The sequence below is a fragment of the Hippopotamus amphibius genome, chromosome 12 (assembly GCF_030028045.1).
Source record: "Hippopotamus amphibius kiboko isolate mHipAmp2 chromosome 12, mHipAmp2.hap2, whole genome shotgun sequence".
Taxonomy (NCBI): domain Eukaryota; kingdom Metazoa; phylum Chordata; class Mammalia; order Artiodactyla; family Hippopotamidae; genus Hippopotamus; species Hippopotamus amphibius.
Window position 1 is genome coordinate 70,653,109 of NC_080197.1, and position 26,427 is coordinate 70,679,535.

Below are 26,427 nucleotides of genomic sequence, written 5' to 3' on the forward strand. Positions count from 1 at the left end.
GTTTATATGCAGGTTTTTAAAAATAAATGTGTACTGCAGTACTACATGATCTGTGCTTGGTTGAACCCATGGATGTGGAACCTTGGATATGGGAATTCCGACCGTAAAGTTATATGCAGATGCAGGGGTTTGTGCCTTTAACCCTTGTGTTCATCAAGGGTCAGCTGTATAATATTGTGACTGTAGTTGATAACACTGTATTGTGTAATTGAAATTTGTTAAGAGCATAGAACTTAAAAAAGTTCTTACCGAAAAGAAGAAGAAAAAAAAAAAAACAACCAACCAACCCTAGAAAGTAAAACAAAAAAACCCCAAAATGTGTGAAATGTGGTAAATAACTAGATGAGGGATATTCTTTCACAATTTATATGTGTATCAGATCATCACTGTGTACACTTTAAGTATCTTTCAAATTTGTTTATTAACTATACCTGGAAAAAGCTGAAGAAAAAAAGAATGAGGCATAGAAGAATGTCCTTACATAGAAAATTCCCCCAAAAGATATGATCATAGAACAGATCAAACCTCCATTTTAAAATGCACCGTAACTAATTGAGACACCACTATCACATGCCAAAGACCAACATAAATTAAAATTAGAAAGCTCAGAGATGAGATGCCAGAAGTGAAGAAAGAATTATAAATGAAAGAAAAAAATCATTTCAGAAAAGCTAGCTAAACTAGAAGGGACCCAAGAGTGAGTAAACAGAAAGGTCTTTAAATAGAATTTGAAAAGGGGGAGAAGTTTACAGACTAAAAAGAAATATAAAAAGATGAAAAGGATTTGAGAGAGTGACAGATATTAAAGATAGGCAAAGAGGAAAAAACTCGTAGATAAAATAGCTTCTCAGGAAGATAACCTAAGCAAAGGAATAGAACAAATATGAGGAACTATAATTCAGGAAAAGTTTCTTAAGAGAAGGTTTGAAACTACAGATTGATAGAGAACATTATGTACCTGATAATATAAGCTAAAGCAAACAGCACCGAGATATATTCCAGTAAAATTACACTACAGAAAAAGGAAAATATTCTCTGGGCCTTTTAGAATGAAATAAATGACTTTTTAAAGGAAGAGAAAATTAGATTCACGTTAGGCTTTCTTACAGCAGTACTCCCTGTCAGAATTAAGTGGAGTAGCATTTTTAAGATACTCAAAGTAAGAAAGTGTGAGCCAGTGATTTTTTTTCCTCAGCAAAACTGACTTTCCTCATACAAAGCCATAGACAAATTATTCACCTGCAAGAAATCAAGAAAGACTGTTTCCCTGAGTCATTCTGAAAATGGACTGGTGGCTGAGCTTTAGATAATCAAAATGATGAGCAAGATAACAAAATAAGGCTTGTTGAAGAGCATTAAACATATAATTGTATGAAAACTAAAGGAGGATTAAAATTGAGAGTATGGTATGTAATGACTGTATGTTTAGATAATGTAGATAAACTACCACTCTAAATAATTAGAGTGAAGGGACTTCACTGGCAGTCCAGTGATTAAGATGCCATGCTTCCACTGCAGGGGGCATGGGTTCTGTCCCTGGTCTGGAAACTAAGATCCTGCATGCCTTGCGGCGTGGCCAAAAAAGAAAAAACGAAATAAAAAATAAAATAAAATGAAATAAAATTTAAAAATAGAGTGAGAAGTAGAGGCACTATGTGCAAAAATTTTGTTCAACTCTTTATAGTGACTACATTGGTGTATTGGTATTAATATTTATAATTTTGGATCAAAAGAGTAATTTTTAGATACATTAGTTCAAGTTGCCTTTGAATATGTGGGATTTTCAGCGTGGAAGAAAGGATATATAGATGTAATACTGTTGAGGTTAAGTAAGAGAAATTAGTAATTCTGAGCTTTAATTGAAAGTACTGGTGTGAGCTCATTAAAGGAGGTAGTTTCAGAGGATGATAGGGAACCAGCTCTTTACCTTGAATGTTGACAATAAAGAATCAAGCAATTTATCTTCCCTTTCCTGTATGAATCTACCAGTAGCTAACAAAGTAGTAGATATGAGAAAGCTATTCCAGCTAATAAATGAAAAAGAAATAATGTAATTAGAATATCAGCATTTTATAACTTCTAATGAATTATTGGGTCTAGGCATTGAACATCAATGGCTGCTAATATTGCAACAAGGAAAAGAACGGACCCTGTTTGCCACCTGAAGAAAGAAAAGAGCATCCTCTTATATTTTGCCAAAAGGATCAGTTCATCATGAGTCTGATCAATCTTGGAATTTGCAGGAAATTTGCGGGAGAAACAGAGAACAGAAAAACATATTGAACTTCACCATGATTATACATCAGCAGATTCAGACATACAGGCCAGATATCCCAGGTCCTTGAACAGATAAACTGCAAAGAATGATAAGGGAACCTAGAGATTAAAACAGACATAGAAAAGAAACTTATGGTTACTAAAGGGGAAGGGGTGGGGGAAGAATAAATTAGGACTTTGGGATTAAAATATACATACTACTATATATAAAATAAGTAACCACAAGGACCTACTGCAAACCACAGGGAACTATACTCAATATTTTTTAATAACCTATAATAGAAAAGAATCTTAAAAAGAATATATATACACACACATATGTATAAAACTGAATCACTTTGCTGTGCACCTGAAACTAACACAGCGTTGTAAATCAACTTGTATTTATATTTCAATTAAAAAAAAAAAGACTGAAAAGAGGGCATGAGTGGAGGGATGAATAGTCACAGAGGATTTGAATTTAAGACAGTGAAAATACTTTGTAAAATACTGTGATGATAGGTACATTAGTCCAGACCCATGAAATGTACACCACCAAGAGTGATCTTTAAGGTAAACTGTGGACTTTGGGTATAATGACTTTGCACTTGATTTCAAGGCTTCCCATAAAGCCAGAGTAGTTAAAACAATGAGGTACTAAATCTGAGCGTCGATAGATATCAGTGGAACAGAATAGGGTTCATAAACTAGTGTACATATATATGGTTAGTTGACTTTAACATAGGTGTCAAGGATGTAAATACATTCTTTTAACCTGCCTTAATAGACACTGAAGAAAAATAATAAACTTTAAAAACTGGGAGGAATATAAAAACCCTTTCTGTGAAAAAATTTAAATTCGTAATTACTAGAGTCAGGTTTTCAAGTTAAGGTTATTAAAATTATTATTAAGGTTATTAAAGAATGCTTTGGTTTGTCAGTGTTCCTATTCAGCAGCAATTATAAATGTGAGAAATGGCTGGAGGCAAGTATAGAGAGATGACCAGGAGCCATATCATGCCAGGTCTAGTTTTCTAAGATAAGGCATTTGAATTTTAGTCTGAAATTATTGAGTCATTGAATTTTCAAGTAGCAGATTGACATCGATGGATTTGTCTTTGAGATACCTTTGGTAGTTGTGTAGAAAATGGTTTGAAGACTATTTCACTTCCTTAAGTCTTCCAATTAATCGTCATTGTTCTCTAGTAAAGTACAAACTCTTCACTATAACTTACATAATCTAATTTATTTACCTCGTTTTAGACAAGTATTCTCACTGCTTCCTCCCTTGCCTACTATGCCCCAATTCTAACAAACCACTTGTGGGCTCCCTGATGGTGTCTATGATGACTCCTAGGTTTCTGCTTTTAATGGCTGGTTCATTGGAAGTGCCATTCAGTGGAATAGAAGATTCAGGAAAGGAGGATAGACTCTTTTTCCTTTCTTTACTTCTTTCTTCTTTTGATGTAGAAAGAGAATGAGATTGAGTTCAGCTTTGGACGTGTTTACATTTGCATTTGAGTTGCTTACGGAAAACTGTGGTGATAAAGTCTGGGGAGCTTTGGATATATGAGCCTTCAGCTCAGCAGAGCAGTCTCAGAGGGAGATTTAGATTTATAGCCATTATCAAATTAATGGTTATTAAAACCATGGACTGTAAACATAAGGGGATTTTACATCAGGGTTAGAGACTTAGGCAAAGATAACAACCACATACCAGAAACCTTGAAGAATTTCTTTAAGACTGAAGGATGTCTCAGTCTGACTGAGCTGTTGCATAATCAGCCATCCTTGCTGCCTGGTTCCAGGAACCCCCTCAGACCCAGGCAAATCAGTATGGTTGGTCATCTACTGAGTTTGTGAAGGATCTTCTTTGCAAAGAAGCAAATTAAAGAGATTTACCCACATAAACAATAATAACCACAGCTCTAGAGATGGATGGCTGAAGGTGAGTGTGGTGAGAGGAAGGTGAGATAGGGTGGAAGGTAGGCCTCATATGGATTTTATTAGCACCTCTGAGAAGTATACCAGGCACTAAAGGACACGCACCTTATGGCAACCATGCTTGACATGATTGAGCATCTTAGGCAAACATAAGAGCTATATTTAAAGCTGGCTATGAATGAGTACAATGCTACCAGAGAATAACAGGGTCATGATACCAGCAGACTTCTTGGTGCTACAAGAAACATGCAAAAGAAACAGGAATATGCTGCTATTATTGCTAGCTTTAGATCCCACCCCCCGTCCTCTGCCCAGTGTAATTTGATTTCCAAATTAAAATGAAATTGTGATAAATCAGAAATTTGTTTGCCTTCTCCCTTCTTGATCTGAAAGCTTGGAGCAGGAATTTTCAGGCTGTAACAGAATTAATCTCAACTTCTGATAATGTACAGTCTTCCCTCTGAAAGCCCTCCCTCCCTGTTCGAAAAATATAACTGGGCACATGAGAAGATACTACAGTTCAAATGAATGATCCATATTAAAGATTCAGAATAGTGTCTTCCTGTAATTGCCTATAAAATGCAGGAGGAAAAAATTATCAAAGTTCAAGAAGATGCAACCATGTATGAAAATAGAGTAAATAGTATGAAAGAATACATTCAAGACTGGTAAAGACAGAATGATAATAAAGAGCTTGATTGTTAAATTTAAAAGTTTAAGCAGTGACAACCAGATAGATGATGGAAAAAAAAAAACCAAATCAGTGAAATGGAAGGGAACCTTGAAAAATTCTCCCACAAATTGTAGAAGTAGGGATGAAAACAATGGAAAAAAAAATGATTTGAGACATAGAGACTGATCTAGGAGTTGTTCTCTTACTGCAGCAAGAAAACATTATTAGATATGAATGGAGTCAAAATATGCCATTTATATCACTCTTTCTGAAAAAGTTAATTGCTTATACTTCAGAAAACTGATAGAGATGAAGTACAGTGTGGAGTGAGGATATCAGATAAGTATTTGTGAAGAATGAAACCAGTTAAACATGGAGTTCAATCTAGTAGTTAGTGTACAATTTTTTAAGCTCTTTATTGGAATATAATTGCTTTATACTCTCGTACCAGCTTTTGAGGTACACCAAAGTGAATTGGCTGTATTTATACATATATTCCCATATCCCCTCCCTCCTGCAACTCCCTTCCACCCTCCCTGTCCTGGCCGTCTAAGGCATCACCCATCATCGAGTTGATCTCCCTTTGTTATACAGCAACTTCCCACTAGCTATCTATTTTACAGTTGGTAGTGTAAATAAATATGTCTATGCTACTCTCTCACTTCATCCCAGCTTCCCCTTTGCACCTCCCGCCCCCCACCCCGTGTTCTCCAGTCCATTCTCTGCATCTGCATCCTTATTCTTGCCCTGTCACTGGGGTCATCAGTACCTTTTTTTTTTTTTTTTTAGATTCCATATATATGAATTAGCATACAGGATTTGTTTTTCTCTTTCTGGCTTCCTTCACTCTGTATGACAGACTCTAGGTCTACCCACCTCATTACATATAGCTCCATTTCATTCCTTTTTATGGCTGAGTAATATTCCATTGTACATGTGTGCCACATCTTCTTTATCCAATCAACTGTTGATGGGTGTTTAGGTTGCTTCCATGTCCTGGCTATTGTAAGTAGTGTTGCAGTGAACATTATGGTACATGGTTCCTTTTGGATTATGGTTTTCTCTGGGTATATGCCCAGTAGTGGGATTACTGGATCATATGGTGGTTCTGTTTTTAGTTTTTTAAGGAACCTCCAAACTGTTCCATAGTGGCTGTACCAACTTACATTCCCACCAACAGTGCAGAAGGGTTCCCTTTTCTCCATACCCTCTCCAACATTTATGGTTTCTAGATGTTTTGATGATGGCCATTCTGACTGGTGTGAGGTGATACCTCATTGTGGCTTTGACTTGCATTTCTCTGATGATGAGTGATGTTGAGCATCTTTTCATGTGTTTGTTGGCCATCGGTATGTCTTCTTTGGAGAAATGTCTATTTAGGTCTTCTGCCCATTTGTGGATTGGGTTATTTGCTTTTTTGGTATTGAGCTGCATGAGCTGCTTGTATATTTTGGAGATTAATCCTTTGTTGCTTCGTTGGCAAGTATTTTCTCCCATTCTGAGGGTTGTCTTCTTGTCTCGTTTATGGTTTCTTTTGCTGTGTAAAAAGCTTTTGTTTTATTAGGTCCCATTTGTTTATTCTTGATTTTATTTCTGTTATTCTAGGAGGTGGGTCAAAAAAGGATCTTGCTTTGATGTACGTCATAGGGTGTTCTGCCTATGTTTTCCTCTAGGAATTTTATAGTGTCTGGCCTTATATTTAGGTCTTTAATCCATTTGGAGTTTATTTTTGTGTGTGGTGTTAGGAAGTATTCTAATTTCATTCTTTTACATGTAGCTGTCCAATTTTCTCAGCACCACTTATTGAAGAGGCTATCTTTTTCTCCATTGTATATTCTTGCCTCCTTTGTCAAAGATAAGGTGCCCATATGTGCGTGGGTTTACCTCTGGGTTCTCTCTTCTGTTCCATTGATCTTCCTTTCTGTTTTTGTGCCAGTACCATACTGTCTTGATCACTGTAGCCTAGTAGTATAGTTTGGAGTCAGGAAACCTGATTCCACCAACTCCGTCTTTCCTTCTCAAGATTGCTTTGGCTATTTGGGGTCTTTGCGTTTCCATACAAATCGTAAGATTTCTTGTTCTAGGTCTGTGAAAAATGCCGTTGGTAATTTTATGGGGATTGCGTTGAATCTGTAAATTGCTTTGGGTAGTGTAGTCATTTTCACAATGTTGATCCTTCCAATCCAAGTACATGGTATGTCTCTCCATCGGTTTATATTGTCTTTAATTTCTTTCATCAGTGTCTTATAGTTTTCTGCATACTGGTCTTTTGCCTCCTTAGGCAGGTTTATTCCTAGGTTTTTTATTCTTTTTGTTGCAGTGGTAAATGGGAGAGTTTCCTTAGTTGTACTTTTAAAACAATGTAACTGTGAGATATTTTGATATTTCACATAAAAATGATAAAATGAAGGCAATGTAAGAGATCTAAAATTCCTGGTTTCATCAATAACAAATGAGACATAGTAGTGGGATGGTTAGATGAGGAAGAAGAGCACGTTAACTTCTTACCTTACACATGGGAGTGTCAGTAGATGCTGTCTTACTCTGGAAGTAGATTATTTTCTAAAATAGGATTACATATGATTTAAGAACATAAAGATAATAAATTTGAATAAAACAGTTTGTATAGCGTCCACATCCCTAGAGACATTTAAAAAAAAAAGCATATAAGTTCAGTCTGGTAGGAAAAGTCCATAAAAAGTGGAGAGGTGGAGTATAAGGAAGAATAAAAAATGAAAGTTATAAGAAAAGAGTAAGGTCAAACAGTTATGCTATGGAATATAAATGGAAGAAATAATCTGAATGTTGAATGATATTTTTTGTAGATTTACTTCCCTATTGTGAAATATTTAAGTTGTAATTTTTTACTTATATAAATACTGATGGAATAAAGAGGAGCCTCTATGAATCTGCGTCTTTGATTATATCTTTACCATTCATTACTAGAAGTAGGATTTGTATGTCAAGGTAGAGTTTTAAGGCCATCCTTTTTTTTTTTTCTTAGTGAAATGATTTTACTAATTTCTACTGACACACACAGTATATTTCTGCATATCTAATCTACTATTTTTTTTACATAAAGTTTAAATAAGAAAAGATAATTTCATCCTTTTTGAAATTTAAAAATGTATTTATTTGTGTTCACGTTTTTTTTCTTTGCTAGTGAGAGTAAATATTTTCCATAGTATTAATTATAGTGGTTTCTCATACGTGGTAGTTTATTTTTTGTTTTATTCATTTATTTTTCTTTAAGAATTTTTATTGAGATATAGTTGACATACAACTGCATATATTTCAAGTGTACAATTTGGTTTTTTTTTTCTTATTAGTAATGTATATATGGCAATCCCAATCTCCCAATTCATCCCTCCCCCACCCCCTCCTTTCCGCACTTGATGTCCATATGTTTGTTCTCTACATCTGTGCCTCTATTTCTGCCTTGCGAACCAGTTGATTTGTACCATTTTTCTATATACTGCATATGTGTTAATGTGCAATATTTGTTTTCCTCTTTCTGACTCACTTCACTCTGTATGACAGTCTCTAGGTCCATCCACATCTCTACAAATGTCCCAATTTCATTCCTTTTTAGAGCTGGTAATATTCCATTGTATATATGTACCACATCTTCTTTATCCATTCATCTGTTGATGGACATTTAGGTTGCTTCCATGACCTGGCTATTGTAAATAGTGCTGCAGTGAACATTGGAGTGCATGTGTCGTTTTGAATTATGGGTTCTCTGGGTATATGCCCAGTCGTGGGATTGCTGGGTCATATGGTAACTCTATTTTTAGTTTTTTCAAGGAACCGCCATACTGTTCTCCATATTGGCTGTATCAATTTACGTTCCCACCAGCAGTGCAAGAGCGTTCCGTTTTCACCACACCCTCTCCAGCATTTACTGTTTGTAGATTTGCTGATGATGTCCATTCTAACTGGTGTGAGGTGATACCTCATTGTTGTTTTGATTTGCATTTCTCTAATAATTAGTGATGTTGAGCAGCTTTTCATGTGTTTGTTAGCCATCTGCATGTCTTCCAGAAATGTTAACTTTATAAAGTTGTTGTGAACACTGAAATATAGTGAGTACTGAACCATTGTTCTCAGGAGAAATACAGAATTAGGTTCCTGCTAGACTGTGGTCAGAAATTTTTTGTCAACTGATCATTACATAATTTTAAAAATACATGTTTGTTTTTAAAGACGTCTTATTTAATATATAATGTTGAATGTTGGCAGTGCTCAACAGTTGTGGCACACGGGCTTAGTTGCTCCGCAGCATGTGGGATCTTCCTGGGGCAGGGATCAAACCTGTGTCTTTTGCATTGGCAGGCGGATTCTTAACCTCTGCACCACCTAGGAAGTCCCAAAAATGTTTCTTTTTCCAAAGAAAAACTGTATATTTAACATATTCAACCTTTTGCTTTTTAATTGGAATGCCTCATCTATTCACATTTAATGTTAATAATGTGGTTGAGTTTACAGCTGCATTTTGATTTTTTTTTCATGTTTCTCTTTTCATTTCTTTGGCTCTTCTGCCTTTTGTATTCAATAGATTTTTTTTAAAGTATATCTTTTTGAATTCCTTTTATGTTTTTAAACAATATTTGGGGGACTAAAAAATTCTTACTGATTATTCTAGGAATTGCAGTATTCCTTTTGTCAAAATCTACATTATGGTGATACTAAGTTAATTCCTGTAAATTATAGAAATTTTACTCTAGTATATCTCCATTCCCTCTCCTCCCCTTTGTACTTTAATTTCATTTATATTATATTTCTGTTATAACTGATGGAATTGTTATAATTATCACTTTATACAATCTTAGGTGTTTTTCAAGACCCATATATATGCTGTCTACAAGAGACCCACTTCAGACCTAGGACACATACAGACTGAAAGTGAGGGAATGGAAAAAGATATTCCATGCAAATGGAAATCCAAAGAAAGCTGGAGTAGCGATACTCACATCAGATAAAATAGACTTTAAAATAAAAAATGTTACAAGAGACAAGAAAGGACACTACATAAAGATCGAGGGATCAATCCAAGAAGAAGAGATAACAATTATAAATATATATGCCCAATATAGGAGCACCTCAATACATAAGGCAAGTGCTAACAACTATGAAAGAGGAAATCAACAGTAACACAATCATAGTGGGGGACTTTAACACCCCACTTACATCAGTGGACAGATCATCCACACAGAAAACACAAGCTTTAAATGACACAATCAATCAGCTGGATTTAATAGATGTCTATAGGACATTACATCCAAAAACAGCAGATTACACATTCTTCTCAAGTGCACATGGAACATTCTCCGGGACAGATCACATTTTGGGTCATAAATCAAGCCTTGGTAAATTCAAGAAAACTGAAATCATATCAAGCATCTTTTCTGATCACAACTCTGTGAGATTAGAAATCAAGTACAGGGAAGAAAACTGTAAAAAACATAAACACATGGAGGCTAAACAATACACTACTGAATAACCAACAGATCAGTGAAGGAATCAAAGAGGAAATCAAAAAATACCTAGAGACAAATGACAATGAAACCACAATGATCCACCACCTATGGGATGCAGCAAAGGCAGTTCTAAGAGGGAAGTTTATAGCAATACAATCCTACCTCAAGAAACAAGAAAAATCCCAAATAAACAATCTAACCTTACACTTAAAGAAACTAGAGAAAGAAGAGCAAACAAAACCCAAAGTGAGTAGAAGGAGAGAAATCATAAAGATCAGAGCAGAAATAAATGAAATAGAAACAAAGAAAACAAGAGCAAAAATAATAAAACTAAAAGCTGCTTCTTTGAGGAGATAAATAAAATTGATAAACCTCTAGCAAGACTCATCAAGAAAAAGAGGGAGAGGACTCAAATCAATAAAATTAGAAATGAAACAGGAGAAGTTAGAACAGACACAGCAGAAATAAAAAGCACCATAAGAGATTACTACAAGCAACTATATGCCAAAAAAAGGAAAACCTGGATGAAATGGACAGATTCTTCGAGAGGTATAACCTTCCAAGACTGAATCAGGAAGACACAGAAAGTATGAACAGACCAATCACAAGTAATGAAATTGAAACTGTGATTAAAAATCTTCCAACAAACAAAAGTCCAGGACCAGATGAATTCACAGGTGAATTTTATCAAACATTTAGAGAAGAGCTAACACCCATCCTTCTCAAACTCTTCCAAAAAGTTTCACAGGACGGAACACTCCCAAACTCATTTTATGAAGCCACCAGCACCCTGATACCAAAACCAGACAAAGATACTACAAAAAAAGAAAACTACAGACCAATATCACTGATGAATTTAGATGCAAAAATCCTCAACAAAATACTAGCCAACAGAATCCAACAACACATTAAAAGGATCATACACCATGATCAAGTGGGGTTTATCCCTGGAATGCAAGGATTCTTCAATATACGCAAATCAATCAATGTGATACACTGTATTAACAAACTGAAGGATAAAAACCACATGATCATCTCAATAGATGCAGAAAAGGCTTTTGACAAAATTCAACACCCATTTAGGACAAAAACTCTCCAGCAGGTGGGCATAGAGGGAATCTACCTCACCATTAATAAAGGCCAGATATGACAAACCCACAGCAAACATCATTCTCAATGGTGAAAAACTGCAAGCATTCCCTCTAAGATCAGGAACAAGACAAGGATGTGCACCCTCGCCACTACTATTCAACATAGTTTTGGAAGTCCTTGCCACAGCAGTCAGAGAAGAAAAAAAAATCAAAGGAATCCAAATTGGAAAAGAAGAAGTAAAACTGTCACTGTTTGCAGATGACATGATACTATACATCGAAAATCCTAAAGATGCCACCAGAAAACTACTTGAGCTAATCAATGAATTTGGTAAAGTTGCAGGATACAAAATTAATGCACAGAAATCTCTTGCATTTCTATACACCAACAATGAAAGATCAGAAAGAGAAATTAAGGAAACAATCCCATTCACCATTGCAACAAAAAGAGTCAAATACCTAGGAATAAACCTAACCAAGGAGGTAAAAGACCTGTACTCAGAAAACTATAAGAACACGAATGAAAGAAATCAAAGATGACACAAACACAGATGGAGGGACATACCATGTTCTTGGATTGGAAGAATCAACACTGTGAAAATGACTATGCTACCCAAAGCAATTTACAGATTCAATGCAATCCTGATCAAATTACCAATGGCATTTTTCACAGAACTAGTACAAGAAATTTTACCATTTGTATGGAAATGCAAAAGTCCCCGAATAGCCAAAACAATCTTGAGAAGGAAAGCCGGAGTGGTGGAATCAGGCTTCCTGACTTCAGGCTGTACTACAAGGCTACAGTGATCAAGACAGTATGGTACTGGTACAATCTTAGATGTTTTTAAAAGGTTAAATGAGAAAAGGAGAAAACATTTTTCATTTTCTTATTAACCTTTTGTGGCATACTACTGAAGAACTGGGCTCGATCTTGCCTGCCACATTTGTTCTCAGTATCCATGATTAACTCTTTATTGAAGTAACTCGAGTTTACGGAGGTAATCCCAGCCAGAGGGGAGAAAGGTGAAAACTATGTACACTTATCTACACTTTCAGAACAAGTCACCATTGGCTGGACAAATCTGCTCTGTTAATTACATATTTCATTTAAAATATTTTATTTTATCAGGTATTCACTGAGTGTCTAATAAATCCACCTAATTTGTACATATTGTGTTGTTTGAGGTCCTGGGAATATAAATAATTCAGAGTCTAGTATTTACTTGATTCTAATAAGCTATTGATTTTAAGAGCTTTTTATTGAGTTATAAACCAGCACATGAAATGTTCACTTAAGTTGTAAAATATTATTCCTGTGTCAGAAATATTAAATATTGAAAACATACATCCTGAAATTGAGGAGTCATTTATGAAATGTTTATTAAGTACTAATGCATAAGGCTTAAATGCTTTTGCATGTATATGTAATACTATTTTAAAAATTTATTTTTTGGCCGCGTTGAGTCTTCATTGCTGTGCGTGGGCTATCTCTAGTTCTTCATTACAGTGTGCAGACTTCTCATTGCAGTGGCTTCTTTTGTTGTGGAGCAGGGGCTCTAAGTGTATGGGCTTCAGTGGTTACAGCACACGAGCTCAGTAGTTGTGGCATGTAGGCTCTAGGGTGCTTGGGCTTCAGTAGTTGTGGCTTGAGGGCTCTAGAACACAGGCTTACAGTTGTGGCGCATAGGCTTGGTTGCTCGGCGGCATGTGGTATCTTCCCAGACCAGGGATTGAACCTGTGTCCTCTGCATTGGTAGGCAGATTCTTAACCACTGTGCCGCCATGGAAGTCCCTGCTTTTGCATATAGTATCATTTAGTCTTCACAGTGACTCAGTGAGGTTAGATTATTATGTTCCAGTAACAGAAGAGGAAAATAAAGCTTGTGAAAATAAGTAGTGTAAGTGCCGGCATACATTTGAACTCAGCTGTGTCATTTCGTATCAGCATATGAATGCTTTCCATCAGTATGTAAAATGAGTATATCCTTTAGGGAGGGGTTTTGTTTTTCCTATCTGTTTATTCTCCTGTGTTAAATTCAATAGAGTGAATTTTAACTTTTTATTTAACAATATATAAAGAACTTAGAAGGCTTTTTTTCTCCCCAGAGTTTTTCAAAGATCTGGTTATGTAATTTGTGATTCTTTGAGATGTTTAATGAAATCCTAAGTAATTTCATCTTTAGTATTATTTATTTTTCAGTCATGTTACTTGACTTTCTGCACAGCTTCTCTCTTTTTGTCTTACCATAATGAATTTTGGAAGACTGCAGTGTGAAATATGCAGGCCTATTTAAATTTGAATATAAATTATGATATCACTCCTGTAATAGCATAATCATTTTAGTAAACTTAATAAAGCTGTTCATTTAAAAAGTGGAAGAAACCACTTCAGAAGTGGGCATTGTGACAGTTCTTACTGGGAAATAAGAGGGAAAGTAATCAGTTAGGGAAGTGAAAATTAAGAAAAAAGAGAAAAACTGTGGTGATGTGGGCTGGCACAGATAGATATGAGGTTTTAAAATAGAAAGTTTGATAAACTGGTCATGCTAATCTTGTATACAGTTATTTTAAAATCTGGCTCAAATTTAAAAGCAACTTAGGCTATGACCATTCCATGTACAATAACAGATGCTAGTTCTGTTTAGATGAAAATTATCTTACTGCTCTTAAATTTAATTTAGTATACCCGTGATCTCTTAGGTATTGGAGATCATCGGATAACCTCAGGGACCTAAAAGTTTGATTATCTGTAAGTGTGTTATCCTTTATTTCTCTTTAATTGCTTACATTTTGCTCTTTCTTTCCTAGCTGAGTGATTTGTGAAAATATTAGATTTGATAATGAAAATAGCAAAGCATTTATTTTCTTGGCTATTATTGTGGCTCAAGCACAATTTGTTCATTATTCACAAATTATCTTATTTACTAATTACATAACTCTCCGTGACACTGCGAAGTTCTGTGCCTGGAGTACTAATCAGGGTCTTTACCTCTCCTTCCATTTAGTTAGGATTGCTTGTCTGCTGTGTCTCGTGAACACATTCTGCCAGTGGTTAGGATTGCTTCTTGCTACCTGGCTTTGGAGATTATGTAACCATATAGCAGAAAGCCAGCTGAGATGATCATTTGCTAGAGCTAGACTGGAGTTTGCAGAGAGAGAGCTCTACCAGAACAACTTTTTTTTCGACTTTTTAGCCTCATGTGTATGTTTTTACTTTTCAGTTATCAAAGCCATTAGAAGTGATGGAAGAAACAGGCTCAGATTCTTTGTTCTTCCACAAGAAGGGGAAAACCTATTGCTGATTTAAAACTATTTCCCAGTGCCAACTGTAAAGCCTGGGATTTTTCTTTTTGCCAGCTTTTCTGTTCCTAATGACATGAATTACGTGAAAGGATGGAAGGTAATGGACAGCAGTGCTAAATACTTGGGCCTTCATTTTGTCTGCTAGCTTGTAGTGCACCTGGGGCCTGCTGCCAAGTTAAGAACCATTCTGAAGTGCTTGGTGGAAGATTTTGGACACCGTGAATTCACATAAATTTGAATTTACTCTATGACTTATTTTTCATAGGTGTATTTGACCTAAACATATGTGTTATCTAGGATTTGTGTGTGTTAATGCGGACTACAAGACCATTTTAAAGGGAGAGGTGAAGTTTTGATTAAGGAAGAAAATTTAGAAATGTTTGAGTTTTTCTCTTTGTGTTAATAGGCAGGCGGTGGTTAAAGGTTCCCTTCCACACCCTTTTGCCTTGACGTTATTTGAGGACACATTGTACTGGACTGACTGGAATACACACTCCATTTTGGCTTGCAACAAGTACACTGGCGAGGGTCTGCGTGAAATCCATTCTAACATCTTCTCTCCCATGGATATACATGCCTTCAGCCAACAGAGGCAGCCAAATGGTAAGTGATCTTGATTTTTAAATTGCAAGTTGGAGTAGCTTTGTAGTTCTCTGATGTCTGGCTTTAGTGAGGAGCAAGAGGAGGGAGGATGTATCCAAAGGTAGTAGAAAGGAATAAAAAATAGGGAAAATGTCAAAGTATAATTCAGGCTAGACAACAGCCTAAACCATTTGTAGCTTGATATCTGTTACTACAGACCACACCAGCCCTTTGAGTCTGGGGTTATGGAGGTAAAGAAGAGAGAAGTAAAATGAGAAATTGAGATAGCTCATATGCTAATAAGATTCTGCACAATTGCATTCCTTATTCATATTATTTCTCTCTAATGAGTGATTGTGTTCATTGTATGTTTAGAAACAGATACTTTTCATGAATGGAAACCTGTATTAATCTAACTGGTTAAGTCCCTCAGGTTGCTTAAATAAAATACTTGCCTACTCTTTTTCTGAGCCTATCCCCCCACCTTTTTTTCTTAGTTTTGCTTCTGTTTCTGGTCATTCTTTATAATGACTTGGGCTGTGACTATAGACAACAGTTTCTTTTAAGAGAGGACTAGAATTAAGTCTAAAAGAATATGAGAATGTTAAGTGTTTGGCACTTGTGGGTAAGTAAATGTCTGGCATGTGTCTGAGTGTATTTCAGACTGTATTCTGTAGCCAAAAATGCAGGGGTTTTGGATTATGCATTGCTTTGTATTAGCTCCTTCCATTAGGGGGAAATAGTCAAATATTGAATGTGTCATATTGGAATCTGGTGATCATGAGTCCATAAAAATGTTTTAAAATATTTGTTACTCTTTTGTTAAAAAAATAAAAATAAAAAGTTTTGTCACTTGCGTGAATTTTTTTATTCTCATTGTTGGCCCGCAGGAGAGAATCTCTTTGTTCTTGTTTTTTTAATGGCACTGTTGATCCTTTATGTTTTACTAGTTTGAGAATTTGCAGTTATGTGTGATATTGCTTTCTTTTATTTTTCATATTTTGTTGGTCTCCATCTTAGGTTGATTTTTTTCTATGAGTATTATTTAAATCCATCCCCTTATATCGTTTTCTTCAAACTTTCTAATCTCTGCTTCTGTTTCCCCCTTTTGAATCCATTATGCTTGTCTTTTCCATGTAGATCTTTCCAAAGTGTGGCTTTTCTTTGACTCTCAGTGCCTCCATTGCAGATGTTCTGTGCTCATTCAGCTTTAGTTCCTATTGGTCAAACCTTAATCTTCAGTTGCATTGTTCGCCTTATTATCTCACCCAATGTATAGCCTCCAAGCTTTCATTCAAGTGGTTTTAGCACAGTTGAATGTCCTCTTATATGTCCTTCCTGTCTTTTAAGGCTTCTGTCATGTCCTGTATCTTCCATGGAGCTTTTCTTCAGTTCTTTAATCCTTAGTGACTTACTTCCCATTTGACTCTATACTTACCTACAGTCTAAATGTGCAAGATAGCAGTTTTATTGTTTTGTATTGTTTTCCATTATTATTGTTCATTAATTTTGGAGTACTGGCCAGATTGCAAGCTCTTTTAGGGCAGGGACATCCTGCTTTATTTCTTGTGTATTCCTCTTTGGATACAAAATGCTAAGTAAATTCTCACTGATTAATTCCCTTCCTTGCAGATGGTCTGGTAGTCAAGCACCTGGATGACATTTGGTAATAATTTGGTTTATCAGAGTTGCTCATGTTATGATTGTTAACCTCTGTGTACCTAGAGTGGGGGAGGTCATCCATAATCATTGGCATTAATCAGTGTGATTTATATTTGACAGCTACAAATCCATGTGGAATTGATAATGGTGGTTGTTCGCATTTGTGTTTGATGTCTCCAGACAAGCCTTTTTATCAGTGTGCTTGCCCAACTGGTGTCAGACTCCTGGAGAATGGAAAAACCTGCAAAGATGGTAAGATGTTGGCCTCCAGGAAGGAAGAATTATAGATAGCAATTGGGATTCTTTATGATTTATTTTATTTTTCTATAATAAGTCTATAGGTTACAGTGCTTTGGGAGACTAGTGAATCTCTCAGTCTTCACAGTTGGTTATATACTGGCAGTGTTTTGTGTTTTATGGCATGTCTTGAATATTATTTTATAAATTATTTTAGTATTTAACTGAAGTTTTAACATGCTATTTTTGAAAAAATATTAGGTGCCATTTCTTTTCTCTGTCAAATCTCATAGTCATTGATATCACAGTTGGTTCTTGTGGAAATGCGTATTCTCATAAAGAATACATTTTTAACAGTAAGTATCATTTGTTAATAAAGGACCTCTGTGCAAGGAAAAGATGTTTATTAAACTTTTAAGTATAAAGACTATCATGGGATAGATATATTTTCTAAAAAATGAATATTTTTAATTGCTTTTTAATAACAGAGAAGTGCCTTCAGAAGAAGAAAAGAATTCCTTATTGTACTGTGTAAAGTATTCTCTTTCTATACTTAACCACCACGCTACCTCTTCTCCTTACTCTTGGTTCCCTATAGAGAGAGTACATGTTGGAGGTATTCTGATTTAGGACATTTCAGGGGAGTTCTGGTTTGGGAGAGCACCAACTCTTCTCTTTTTCCTCTTAATGATAATGTTATTCTTCATTCTCACTCCTGTGGATCACCATCTGGTTCTCTAGCCACCAGCAAGACCTGGTAAGAAGATGGTTATATTTAGCCGTGGCTTCTTTAACTCTGAAAAGCAGAAGCCTTTATTTAGGAGTGGGTTAGAGTTCCTGGCAAGGGGGTCAGGGAGTCAGAGAGATGGAATTGAGTCAGTGTACAGAATATTTGTCGTGACTTGGCATTGATAAATTATCCTCCTAGTCAAAGGTGAAGCTGGCTGACTCTTGTCAGATGGTTTCCATGGCAAACAATAATTTGGTTTCAGTTTAAAACAAAAGGTTTTTGTAATGTTGCTTTTTTGTTTAAAAATGTAGCCTGACTTTAAAACAGAGGATTTATTTTAGCAATAGTGGTCTGTTTACATCCTATAGCAGTGCAAATATACGTGTTTAACTAGTATTTTGAATTTCAAATATACATTTGGCATGTAGCAGCCTTAAGTTAACTATTCTGTTTTGATCACCTTGCAAAATTAATAGCGTCACTTTCTATGACTTCTTTGTTTGAAAAGTTTAGGGCTGACTCCTTTTGGTAGTTAGCAGAGGCAGTGAATTGTATACAGTTATTCCTCCTTGGTGTCTGCTGTGACATTTAGGGCAGTGTTCTCTCCAAGATAGTGTTCATATATAATTAATCCTGGAGTCAAAAAGCTGATGTTCAGAGCTTCTTCACTCCTCAGTTTTTTCTGCTGTAATTCCAGATTAATGCTTAATTAATGAAGTTTAATGTCAGTGTTTTCTTTCGGACTCATTTGTTTTGTTGGGAATCTTTTTTCACTCTTTCAGATGTCAACTTCCTTACTAAATTTTATTAGCTTTTGTATAAAGCTAGATGATTTTTTGCTAGTGGTTGACTTGAATATTTAAAATCAAAACAAACAAAAAGATTGAGTTAATGTTCTCATTCTCTGCAATGTTTTTATTGAATACTATTTTGGGTTAAAAGCATTTCATAAATTGATTTAAAACTCAATGAAATAAAAATTTCAAAGTTTATTTTCTAACGGGAATAATAATAATAGCAATAATAATAATGTATTAACTAGTATTTATTGAGTACCTATATGTTTGGTACATTTCTGAGTTTTACATTTATCTCCTTTAAGTCTCACAGCAACCCTGTGAGATACAAATGAAGAAACCAGGCTTAGAGAGATGAGGTGTTTTGCCTGAGTTGTGTAACTGCTTGAATCCAGTTCTGTCAGATGAACAACTCTCACCCTTACCCACTGTCACATTTATCTGATTCCCTCTCTCTTCTGCTGCTCTTTCCTCCTTCATAGCCTCCTTTGTCCTTAATTGTCAGGCATTCTCCTATAGTTCTTTTTGTTAAAACAGTTTTGCTGAGATATAATTTACATATCATAAAATTAGGCCATTTCAAGTGTACAGTTCAGTGATTTTTTAGTAAATTTACAGAGTTGTGCAGCCATCACAATCCCTCCAATTTTAGAACATTCTCATCAATCACAAAAGATTAATGAGATTCCTAGATTCCTTTACCTTTTTAAACATCCTTCTTGAACAAAGGACCTGTATCCTATACTTCCTTCCTCTCATATTCAGCTACTTAGTTTCTTAGTCATTACTTAGTTACTGTTCATTATACCTTTAAATAGCTTCTGTTAATTCCAAGGACTGTATAATGAATGAAGCCAGGGAGAGAATCAAAACTTGATTTGGAGAATTCAGCCATTATAGAGCTTGACCTCATAGTCAAGCTATTCCTGTTTTACTGCATGACTTTCCATTTCCACCCTAAATAGACCCTAGTATCCTTTTATACTCATTACTTTTCAATTCCTGAAGAAGTTCTGCATTCTTTATTTAGAGTGACTAAATTTTGCCTGTAGGTTTCAGTTTTTTCCTCATTTTTTTTTTACTTTGTTTTCTAGGTGCCACTGAATTATTGCTTTTAGCCCGAAGGACAGACTTGAGACGCATTTCTTTGGATACACCAGATTTCACAGACATTGTTCTGCAGTTAGAAGACATCCGTCATGCCATTGCCATAGATTACGATCCCGTGGAAGGCTATATCTACTGGACTGATGATGAAGTGAGGGCCATACGCCGCTCATTCATAGATGGATCTGGCAGTCAGTTTGTGGTCACTGCTCAGATCGCTCATCCTGACGGTATTGCTGTTGATTGGGTTGCCCGAAATCTTTATTGGACAGACACTGGCACTGATCGGATAGAAGTGACAAGGCTCAACGGGACCATGAGGAAGATCTTGATTTCAGAGGACTTAGAGGAACCCCGGGCTATTGTGTTAGATCCCATGGTTGGGTAAGAGGCTCTGCTGATAGAAAATTTTGCCAGGTGTTTCTGTTTTCTACAGGTTCCTAAAAACATTGAGAAAAACAATGTGAAGTATATGTTGGTTTCCAATAAATAGCTCTTCAGTGACTGTCCATTTTTAGAATATAGTGATTGGAATAAAAACTCAAGTTGAAGAATTGCTAGTTTTTTTCCTTGAATGTTTTGAATACTTTTTCTCTCTAAATTAAGTCCATGCTTGCTGACTTTGGGTGTTGGCTGCAGATTTTGCCGAGGTTGCATCATGACCATGAAAAATGTGGAAAGAAATTGTTTTCAGAACTCTTTCTCTTCCCCTTAGAAAATTTAATTTCATATCATTTTCAGTACTCCTAGAATGACTTGGTAAAGGATATATCTTGCTTTTTGTATGTCCCCAAAGGCACGAATAACTTTATTTCCGAAACTGTGGCAGGCCACGTAGCTTTATGGCTAGTTGTTTTTATTTATTTATTTTTGTGTGTGTGACTATAACACCCTGACCATGGTCCAGGGAAACATAGCTTTCTACATACTCACCAGTGTTATTTGTTACTATGAGATCCGTCCTTTGGGCGAACATAATGACAAATTATTACACCTCAGTGCATACCAATGCCTTTGAGCCCCTTAAACTCTCAGGAGCCTCAAGAATCGCTTAGCACTACAGGAAGAGTTAGTTATTTGGGGAAATCAGTTTGTCATTTGACTATTACTACTGGGATAACCCTTTTGTGTCAGAGATGACAAGCCAGCAAGAAAGAGAGGACTGTTCCTGGGAAGGAGCACAATAGCTTAAAAAAAAAAAAAAAAAAAAAAAAACTAAAAAAATAGAATCTCATTATTGGAAGGCATTTCATTATCAATTCTAGAAAACACTTTCATCTGAAAATTTTCTACGAGCTTGTGCACTGCTGTTGTAAGTGTCTTAAACATACTCTTCGTATGTTTGTCTTAGGTTTTTTTTCCTTCTATGGTATTAACTGATAACCAGTGTAAAGAGGGGTAGATGTCACCTTTCGGATATCTGAAAGTTACAGTTTATTATCTGTTTTTAGCTCATATTCTCTATACTTCTGTAGGTACATGTATTGGACTGACTGGGGAGAAATCCCGAAAATTGAGCGAGCAGCTCTGGATGGTTCTGATCGAGTAGTGTTGGTTAACACTTCTCTTGGTTGGCCAAATGGTTTAGCCTTGGATTATGATGAAGGCAAAATATACTGGGGAGATGCCAAAACAGACAAAATTGAGGTTTGTTTCTTGCTTTTTCATTTTAAAACCAGTTTTATAATGGTTTATGAATTGATGGTAATTTGATGCAGATATTCTTGCCTCCTTGCTGGGGTGCTGGAGGTATCTTGCATAGAAATTTTATTCAACCTTTAGGATTCTAGGGATTAAATATTTTCTTCCAGCTAACCATAAGATTTCTGAGTTATACTGGCATGAGAAATGGGTATTCATGTATTTCTAGTCTTAAAAGCTTATGTGAGTGATTTTTTTCATTATGGGTAAAATCACCGTCTGAATTTCCTAGGGGCAGTTTGCAGAAACCAAATGTTATATAAGCTCTATATTGGAAGAGCCAGTAGTCATTGTCAGGAAAACAAAGCCCATACAGGCATATATACTTTTTTTTGGTGCTGGTGTTGGGACAGGTGGTGACATATATTAACTATTAAGATGGTTACATGCAAACAGTTTTTAAATTGATTTATGAGCTGTGTGAGAGAAAAATTAATTAGACAAAGCTTGGGGGAAATATTTACCAAATGATAGAACTAAGGGGAATCAGAATAGAATTATGGTGGAAACAACCACCATATGTGAATATGTGATTATTTTTTCACATGGTTTTGTAAAGAGCATATTTCCTTGACATTGAGTGTGAAGTCTAAAGTTTACGACTTTGAATTGCTAGAGGTCATGTGCTAGAGGTCTTGTGGATCACATAGTTAAAACAGAGTCTTGAACATGATATTTCTTTGGAAAACATAATTTCTCATGTAAGGAATAGCTTTGAATGGCTCGTCAGAGCCACAGCACACATCTCGTAATAGATAATTTGGGTTCTAGAGCAGTTACTTTAGAAAGGTAATTCTTAGGAGTGTCAGGGACTCCAAGGGAATAATGAGTTTAAAGGGCCTTCCTTTCAGAATGTAATCTTGGAATAGAAAAACCTGTTAGTATTCCACCAGGCTTAAATACTGGAAACCATCTTCTACTCTTGCAGCTGGTTTCCATTAATAGAAAATTTTGCATAGACTTGACTATATAAATTTACTCCCTGTTGTTAGTGTTTCACGGCCTCCACCCCCCTTAAATCCAAGTTACTGTTTGAATCTAGCAGCTGGAGGGCAATGCTGATGAGACAAAGGTTGAGTTCACTTTTCAGACAGGCTATTAGCTTCACTTGAGTACAAATCGCACACCATTCCCGTCTAGTTCACAAATGTAAATTGTTGATCAGCTGTGGACTATACATGAGTGTATAGGTATACTACTCTTTAGAAAAATAGTTTAAGCCCATGTGTCCCAGAAGAATGTCTGCACATATGGGAAGAGCACATAATTTACATCAGGGAGGAGGACGTGATTTATTATTTTATAGGGATTTAAATTCTGTATTTGATCGTATCTTTCTTAGGTTACTATGACTGATTAGATTGTAAATAAAACATTTCTTTCTAGGAATTTTTCAAGTCTTATTTTCCCTACTGCAGGTCACTTTTAGCACTTTAGACATAGAAATGTATTCAAAATCACAAATAGGTCAGCAGGGATTCAGGTAGAGAAATGGGAATTTATGGAGGTTCTGAATGACAGTGTTTAAGAATGAAAATGAATACACATTATATAACAATATTTAATATTATACAGGATTTATTTTCTTAGTTTGCAGGAGGTCTTCAAATTAGTATCAGTTCTGGCCTCTGAGTTGCATATATGTATGTAAGTGGTGTCATTTGCATTCTTACTTCCTTCTTTCCTTCTTCCTTGACTTATACCAGCATCCTTAAACTTACCTTTCACATCTGTTTCTCTTCTTCCAGGTTAACTGGAACACAGCTGCTGTTTGTTCTTTGTCCTCTTTTTGACAGATTATTTGGGGTTAGTGATATATCTATTTCCACCAAATTATACACACAAAAACCTCCCCTCATTCTTTCCCCTCGAGATTCTGATGAAGTTTCCCTAACTGAGGATTCAGTGCTTTTGTATTTTTAATTATAATTACAATGTTAAAAAAATATTCTTTTTACAGACACATCTGGGAAATAGCAGATATTGTTATCTGTTACCTTCTAAATGTACGACGATATGTAAAATTGCTGGTATATGGCAAACTAAGGAAAGAGCACAGCTGTTTATCTAAATTTAGTCTTGCATTACTGAGGGAGAAAAACTGTTAGTTTCCCTCTCTGAGACTAGTAGTGATTATAGGAGCAACTGTAACCACCAGCTTTTCATCTTGCTTTACTTGGTAGTAGGTTGATTAAAACTTTTGGGAGGGTACATAATCTTAAAAATGCTTCTTTTTCTAAGATGACTTGCTAGCATCTTGTTATGTATTAGCTGATCCTCAGTGCTGATCTGACCCTAGTCTAGGTCACATGCTCCTTGCTTGTCCCCTTCTCTTAAGAAAGCTTCCCCACTTTTGTCATGCCCAAGAGTGTTTTTTCTGGGAACTATAAGAAAATATTAAATTACGGTTGTGGTGGCCCTGTTCTCTTTTGGAAGCCTTAGAGTTTACTTGGGATATGTGTTTCCAGTACATTTGGGAAGAAAAGGTAGATATTTGGTAAATTATTGTGTAGCAGTGTAAGGCACAATAAGCTCTTGTGTTTTGAGTGGGTCTTAAAAAAGAGCTCAAAATGTTCATTCGCTTATGCTCTCTGCTCCCTCAGTGGAGATTCCTTAGATCAGGTTCTCACTCATTTTTTTGGTAAGTGGTGATGTAACCAGATGCTGGATATTTTGGGTAGCTGGGTCTGAGGATTGGGGAAACCAGAGAAAATTAATGGGGAGCTCTGGATTTCAGATTCGACTTTTGTTGTACAGAGTCGCGAGGAAGAATAAATAGGTTTACCTGAGGTTTATAACCAACTTCCACAGAGAGGGATGGTGCACAGGAAATTGCTAATGATGTCACATTTTTTAAGAAAGACAGTCATCATCGTATTGGCTGGTGCTTTAATCTAAGAATATGTCTGTGAGGATATGTCTGATTTCCCTGCTTGTCAACTGATAGTGACCATTTAACTGTAAGTGTTACTTAAAAGGTACTTGCTGGTACTTGTTTATGTTTCTTCATTATGCTGAAATCATTTCATCACCTTTTACATACTAGCTTCTAGTTTACTTGTCTGCACTGGGGTCTCCTTTACCCCCTGCCCAAGTGTTACTATAGTGTTCTGGGGCTTCCTGATAATAAATACTAAAGCATTAGCAGGAAGGATCATTTCTTTTTTCTGGTAGAGGAACATCAAACAAGCCTTTATTTCTGTTTAATAAGATGGTGCATTAGGCAGAAGCACATGTGTCTTAACAGGATTCTCGTTTTTCTTGGTTTACTTTCACTGCCAAAAATATTTGTTTCACTAAAGGCCTGCGGTACTGCTTACCAATAGCAAAGATACATCGCAGATAATTTATAAGTTTAAAACATTTTCTTGCCATTATATAAAGTTAAGAAAATACTATTGGCTTGTATTTTCTTGAGGATGATTTTTACATACCAATTTAACTGGCTGACAGAAATTAATGTTTTCAGTCACTGATTTTATTGAAAATAATAATACTGTCATAGCTGAAATTTTCTCACAATTTTTTTTCTCATTATATACTTTTTATTCACTTTTCCCCTGTTTTCATTTCTGAGCTTATGCTGACAAATGCAGCAACACCTAGTAGTTGTAAGTAAAGAGATTTTCTTGTCTATTTCAAGGGCGTGTAGAATTATTTCAAATCTCTTTTATTGTAAATTTCCCTAGTTTAGAGAATACAGTGTCCATAGGTGGTTTTGTCCAAATCTGATTATACCTGGCACCATTTTGTTGTGAAAGAGAAACAGAGATTATTAGAACCTTGAGTACCAAGAAATTTTTGAATAAAGAGGGTATTATTGCATAGGATGTGTGCTGAAAACTTGGCATTTGGTGAATGTTCTATTTCATATTCTAAGCCTGAAATTGCAGGGCTACATTTTCCTCTCATGACAACTTCCTTTATTTAATCACTACGCTTATAAATAAATTTGTTTCCCAAGTATTCATATTTCTTTTTAAAGCAATTTCTTTGTCTGGCATCTTTAGTCTGTGTGTTGTGAAAGTCTGTTGAAACACACAAGTACCTGTTTATGATCATTTTTCTTATTGTTTGTTTCTAAGATTAATTCCTCCTTAAGAAATTATAATATAATCATCTGTTGTTGAGATACAGCTTTTCTGAGTGTATGACAGGTACCAACAAGTTCTTCCTTTTGAATCTTTGCCAGTTTATAATAGCGTTCCTTAAAGTTGATTTTAGTTTTAGAGAAATGTTGATGATAATGCACTTAAATACCTGAATCTTTCCTCATTCCTACTACTTTACCACACTACATGTATGTATGTGAATATATATATTTTTCCCCACGTCTTTTTGACATATAATAACAGAAGAATGATATTGATAAATTCCATTGTTAGATTCCTCTGCTCAACAGAATGCCTGGATTTGGGGCCTGTTTTCGTTGAGTTGTAAACATGGTGCTATCCTGTTATATCATCTTGTTTCTGTTTGGGGTGTATCTTATGATTATATATATCTTTGAACTCCTATTTGAAAGTTACCTGTTGATGTACAATTCTAACAACATTAACTTGTTATAATCTACTGCTGCCAGAGTAGCACATCATCCAATTATATGCTCTGTCATCTCATTATCCACTCTACTTTGTCTGGCTCTAAAGCAATTATTGTACGTATTTATAATGAGAGAATCTTGCTTGATGATAGGTGTAATCATACTTTCCTGAACTGCCACAGCCAATCCTGGAGCCTCACCAAACAAGATGCAGTTGCCTCACTGTGGAGTTAGTATAATTTTATCTATGTAAATGAGGATAATCTGATACATGTTGGTACTTAGAAAGCATTTTAGTGATCAAGTTTGAACTTGCACTTG

General features: G+C 35.6%; 1 protein-coding gene across 2 annotated transcripts in view; it reads left to right on the forward strand.

Annotated features, from left to right (window-relative positions):
• Positions 1-26,427, forward strand: part of LRP6 (LDL receptor related protein 6) — a 178,410-nt gene that overhangs the window by 84,976 nt on the left and 67,007 nt on the right. For both annotated transcript variants that reach the window (XM_057701078.1, XM_057701077.1), the window contains 4 exons: positions 15,154-15,350; positions 17,112-17,243; positions 19,850-20,246; positions 21,338-21,509. In XM_057701078.1, coding sequence (XP_057557061.1) covers positions 15,154-15,350; positions 17,112-17,243; positions 19,850-20,246; positions 21,338-21,509 — 898 coding nt within the window. The remainder of the gene's footprint in view (positions 1-15,153; positions 15,351-17,111; positions 17,244-19,849; positions 20,247-21,337; positions 21,510-26,427) is intronic.